Here is a 6023-nt window from a genome sequence, read left to right as displayed (position 1 = left end):
GTAGGGAAAAGTCGGGGTAGGATGGGATGTATATATTAGATTGAACGCTGCAATACCACTATCATGCCTATGGTGAATGACAAGTTTTCAAAAGCATTAAACTTAAGAGTGAAAGTAATTAAAGCTTTTAAATTAAATAATGAGATTTTGAACACGATAATAGTTATTTAAATGCCTTTTAATCATGTATTTGGGTTCCGCAGATGCTTAGTATTATTTTAATTGGGAGTAATAATAATACATGCTGTGCAATGGATTTAATAGATTTTTACATTGTGGATAATTAACACTGGTGCTTTATTCACTATAACATGAGAGTTATAGCTTTAACTTGCCACCCTTACGTTCCACTATGACTAACCTTGTGATGCATAATGAAGTTGATGAATTCAAAGTTGGGTGAACTCAGCTGCAGACAACCACATTAATAAATCAATGATGTCATGTCACAATATGCTCTGATTATGTGTTAAAAATGTATTCACCTGTACACAATTTTGTTATACTTTAAACACAAAGTTATGTATTTCCTTTTTTCATAGAAATACCTCTTTTCATGGCATAACAAGAAGACACATTGGAAGTGATGCCTTGGTTGTAGCTTCTGAATGAAGGGGCCAAAGATATTCTCCCATCCAGACAAAACATTGGATTTTCTCTCTGCCATGGATAAATTACAGAGTATGCCCATGGACTTCCGGGATATGCAGAGAACACTCAGAATGAAGGCCAAATACGCATTCTTCTTGGGTTTTGTGGTGGTCCTAGTCATCATTGAGAAAGAAAACAACATCATCTCAAAGTAAGAGACGGGAAACATGTATAGGTAATAAACAGCAAAAAATAAGACAAGGGTTTAATTTGTTGGTGATATTTCCTTGCACAAATACCCATATGACTGCATATGTAGCCCTACACAACTTGAAAGAGCAATGCCAGAATATTAACAGGTATAAGCCCGTGTGACTATAGGGGAGAGAAGGGAGTCACAGTATAGTGTAGGCAAAAAAGGCTAGCAATACCCAATTTTGCATTGCTTTTTTGACATCCATAGCCACATACTATTCACAAAAGGTGAATACTTGTATCCCCACCCCAAGAATATTCCTCACAATTGAATATATTTGCTATGGGAAAGAGCATACTTCTTCAGGAGTTTGCCACCATCAAACAGTTTTCTACAGATACTCATATATGTGAAAATTCTGAATTCCATAACAATAAAACAATACCCATAATAAATAAAATACCCACTTCTGGGTCTTTCTCAATCCTAATAGCCAAGTCACATGAAGCGAGTTAAATTGTAGCTTTGTTCTCATTGTAGCTTTTACAGGAGGACCGATACATTGCTACTACTTTAACGGGAAATAATTGTCGAGAACTTTTTTCTCAAGAAATACAGCTGTTAATCATTATGTTTGCATCAGTACACATAACATGAATAATTGTCTAATTAAGCAGTCATTTGGGCAAGACCAGATGCAGCCGCTGCCTAGAACATTGCCATAGAGGCATCCCAGCAATAACGTACACGGTCCAGCGTAATCATGTTTTAGAGGGTGCAATAAAATGATCGTAAACATCCTATGATGCTAATGAGACAAAGCTATATGATTAGACTGACTACCATTTAGCTTCAAAACATGTCTTGGCATTTATTACATAAAGTTGATGTGAAAGAAGTACCAATCCCTGACATCCTTTTGTGGTCTTGTAAGAAGTGCTGGATTCCCCATTGACAAAATGGTAAGTCACTATTTTTGAGACACTCCTCCCGGTAACTCCGTTAACACAAATTAATAATAAATTAATATTCAATATATGCAATGGTGTAGTTTCCGCCCTAAGCGTTTCGTTAAAACTTAACTTCCTCAGGGGCTCTGTGGAACAACACCATACACAGAGGCCCTGAGGAAGTTACGTTTTAACGAAACGCGTAGGGCAGAAACTACACCCCTGCATATATTGAATATTAGTTTATTATTAATTTATGTTAACGGGAGGAGAGTCTCAAAAATAGTGACTTACCACACCCTTTTACCGCACTCTCGAGGGGAATGCTTGAGCCGGTAACCCTAATTTTATCAATGCAGATTTTGCACTTGAGCCGGTCCTCAGTGCATGTTTGTTTGTGAGTTTATTTATAATAAATTATATACCGAGATTTTTTTAAAGAGACAGTATTACACTAGTTTTGTCCTTTTGGTCCTTTCTTGCATATGTCCACCCGTGTCCTTGAGGGGGTCATCAAGTCCAGCTTTACCAAGAGAGTTATTTTTGTTGAGATATTCTGTTTTTTACTGGCTTTAGTCTTCAGTAGTATCTTTTCCTCACTCATAACAGTGCAGGCAAAGTGACAGCAAATTATGTCATGTCAAATTAGCATAAAAACATGTCTCTAGGGTGAGGTAGTTATAAAATAGTAAAAGACTTATTAATTAACCAGGTGAATATATACAGGGCCGCGGTGGTCGCAACTGCGATGGGGCTGTGCCTTAAGGGGGCCTGGGGCGACCCATTTGGCCACTTGTTCCTGTCTTCTCGTGCCGGTTCAACATTGCTTAGAAAGGGCCCTTTCACATTGTGTGTGAGGGCATGGATGTGTAATTGTGTGTGTGTAAGCATGGATGTGTAAGTGGGTGAGATGGAGGGTGAGTTAGAATGAATGCGTATGTGTGTGTGAGTGAGTATGAGTAAGTGTGTGTAATTTGTATAAGTGTGTTTATATATGTGTGCCGGAGTGTATGTTGGAAGGTGGGGCAATAAGCAAAGAAGGCACAGACAAGGTGTTTGGGGGCAATTATGGCACAGACAAGCTGTTTGGGCCAAAGATAGCATTGACAAGCTGGAGGCAAATATGGCACAAACAGGCTGTTTGGGGGTTAGGGTAGCACTGATAAGCTGCTTGGGTCGATCTGGGCAAAGGTGGCACTATGGGACATGTTGCATGATGAAGTTTGGGGGCTCCTGGGCAACTTACACACCAGGGCCCTGTGGTTTCAAGTTACGCTCCTGAGTTTAGCAATTTGCTTGGTATCATAATAAAAACATTTTGTGCTTGTGGAGCATGTGGACTACAGTTAGATATAGTGCTTTAGAACATGATACTGAGATTGGAATAAAATCAAGAAGGTGAGGCAAATATTGAAAGATCCCAGGTATCCTTAAAACTATTCACTTTGGCCATTTTTCAACTTTATTATGTCTATCCAAATGAAGGACTTTGCTGTTGTTATAATTGTTCTTTCTTCTTGTTTTGCAGAGTGTCTGACAAACTAAATTTGAAGCAAATGCAGCAGAACCTATTTGATGCCAACAGTACAGACTCTAATGGCCTCTACATGGAGAATGGCTCCTTGGTATCCCTTAGTGAATTAGATTCCGCCTTCTCAAAGTTCAGGAGCCGACTGGTGAATGTCACATTAGAATATGGAGGGAACAACCCATTCTATGGAGAAAATCACAAAAGGCCTCGTAGGCATATTCTCCTTATGGCTACCACGCGCACAGGCTCCTCTTTTGTAGGTGAATTCTTTAACCAACAGGGAAACATTTTTTATCTGTTTGAGCCTCTCTGGCACATTGAGAGGACAGTGTCATTTGAATCAATTGGGGCTAATGCAGTAGGTTCAGCAATTATATACAGAGATGTTCTTCAACAGCTTCTCTTGTGTGATCTTCACATCTTGGAGAGCTTCATCTCCCCACCACCTGAAAATCATCTTACTAGGTTTATGTTCCGCAGAGGTTCCAGTAAGGTCTTGTGTGAAGACCCAGTCTGTACCCCGTTAGTGAAAAAAGCTTTTGAGAAATATCACTGCAAAAATCGCAGGTGTGGTCCTCTAAATCTCACTTTGGCAATGGAGGCCTGTGTAAATAAGGAACATGTGGCAGTTAAAGCAGTACGAATCCGTCAGCTAGAATTCCTGCGTACTCTAGTTGAAGATCCCCGTCTAGACATGAGGATCATACAGTTAGTACGTGATCCTAGAGCTGTCCTGGCATCTCGTATGGTTGCTTTTTCTGGCAAGTACGAGCCATGGAAAAAATGGGCACTAGAGGGAGCGGCCCCTATTCCTGAAGATGAAGTCCAAAAGTTAAGGGGGAACTGTGAAAACATCCGCATGTCAGCAGAATTAGGCTTGAGGCAGCCAGAATGGCTCCGTGGACGCTACATGTTGATACGATATGAAGACATTGCAAGATTCCCTCTTGAAAAAGCCAAAGAGATGTACAGGTTTGCTGGGATCTCTATGACCCCAGATGTGGTGGATTGGATCAACAAAAACACTCAAGCCTCCCAAGACAGCAATGGCATATATTCTACACAAAAGAACTCTTCAGAGCAGTTTGAGAAGTGGCGTTTTAGCATACCTTTCAAATTAGCCCAGGTTGTCCAGGATGTCTGTAAACCTGCAATGGAGTTGTTTGGCTATAAGCTGGCAAGTGATTTAGAGACACTAACTAACCGATCCATCAGCCTGCTTGAAGAAAGAGTTAATTTTTGGGTTACGTAATGTTCTGTTATTTAAAACTGATCATATATTGTAAAAAGATTGTAATTGAACAGAAAGTGTTTGAAACAAATGAAAAGGATTGGAGTGGGACAAATGTGTTCCTGCTGAGCCTCAATGCTTTAAAGCCTATGTGCATTTCCTGATTAATTGTTTCCTAAATTAGGAAGATGGTTAATTAATACTGCAAAGAAGATGTTGAAGGCTGATTTTTTTTAGATTGGCTTTAAAAGTGGATTCCTGCTGATGTATAGAAACTGCCTACTTAAATCCAGATACAACATTAATGTTGGTCAGGAAAAAGCCAGTGGCTTCATTTCTTCTTCAGCTTCTCCCAAGCACAGTCAGTTTTTTGAAGATGTAGTAAAGTTTTCATGCACTAAAAACACACCCAAAGAGTGGAGCGATCAGTGGGAATTATGCTTATCTATAAATGCTATGCAAAGCGGCATAGCATCAGACAACCATGGAGAGCCATAAAATGTAATATTAGTTGAAATTAGTTGATGCTCAATGATGGACATTTAATAAGTAACATTTGACAACAGGTGATTTGTGTGAGATATAACTGTACATCAGACTTCTGAATGCAGTGCATTTGAGCTAGAGGGTGTTTGTGCTCTCAAAAAACATGCAATGAGTTTGGTTCAAACTACAAAAACCCATTACTCAGGGATCTGGTGCCCTGGCATGTGCTAAACTGATGGTATAGTATAGTATAGTACTATACTATACTATACTATACTATACTATACCACCAGTTTAGCACATGCCAGGGCACAAGATCCCTGACTAATTTCTCTGTTTTTTTGAATGTTCCAAATCAACCAACCATTAGCTGTTTTCTATGTGAAATTGTACTTTATACCAGTGGAAGCCAGGATTTCCACAGGCCATGAGGGGCAATCACCTGTTATGCCCTCCATCTTGTTCTACCACTCCATAAAGTGTAAGCAGGCCTCTCACCTATCTTCCTTGTTAAATGAGGACTGTAAATGACAATGAAGGCTTTCTAGCAGAGCTGTGGGCACGGTGTGGGTTTATGGGAGCGGAGGACAGCTGGTCTACTCCAAATATATATACCTATTTCAATGTCAGATCACCAAAGGAGATATCAACGGTTAATCTGTTATGTGTCAGTGTTTCCTGACCACTGCTATGCAAATGGTTAAGGGACATATGTCTGTGTACTGTATGCAGATGAGAGGCCCAAGGCAAGCTTCCACAGGCCAATTGTCCCTGGGTGGAGGTCTGTGCAATTACCAGGGGACATTGTATGACGGCATATCACCGCAGTCTCCAACAGCAGGGGCTGGAATGGACTGGAGGGGATCCAGCAGCACAGGCCTCCACTGGACAATGATAACTATTGTGGTCCAAAGGGACAGCATCTGTGGGCCTCTATCGTAAGCCTAGTCCCATGGAAGCTGGCTCTTTCTCTCTATGTTGAATGAAACTGAAAACATTGATGTCGATTTCTTGAAACAATCTTGGTTGGAGGTGCAC

General features: G+C 40.3%; 1 protein-coding gene across 1 annotated transcript; it reads left to right on the top strand.

Annotated features, from left to right (window-relative positions):
• The first annotated feature begins 401 nt into the window (after positions 1-401).
• On the top strand, positions 402-5236 carry CHST3 (carbohydrate sulfotransferase 3). The gene is made up of 2 exons (XM_053450454.1): positions 402-802; positions 3266-5236. Exons 1-2 carry the CDS (start codon positions 609-611, stop codon positions 4518-4520), a joined length of 1449 nt encoding a protein of 482 aa, XP_053306429.1. The 5' UTR covers positions 402-608; the 3' UTR covers positions 4521-5236.
• The last annotated feature ends 787 nt before the right edge of the window (positions 5237-6023 follow it).

Source organism: Spea bombifrons, chromosome 11 (assembly GCF_027358695.1).
Source record: "Spea bombifrons isolate aSpeBom1 chromosome 11, aSpeBom1.2.pri, whole genome shotgun sequence".
NCBI lineage: Eukaryota > Metazoa > Chordata > Amphibia > Anura > Pelobatidae > Spea > Spea bombifrons.
The sequence above is the reverse complement of the archived record's forward strand: the minus strand, read 5'-3'. Positions and strand labels throughout refer to the sequence as shown.

Excerpts from the sequence above, each read along its gene's own strand:
- CHST3 (XM_053450454.1), top strand. The coding sequence starts at position 609 with ATGAAGGGGCCAAAGATATTCTCCCATCCAGACAAAACATTGGATTTT. Across the intron at positions 803-3,265 it reads GAAAACAACATCATCTCAAA|AGTGTCTGACAAACTAAATT; the intron begins GTAAGAGACGGG and ends CTTGTTTTGCAG.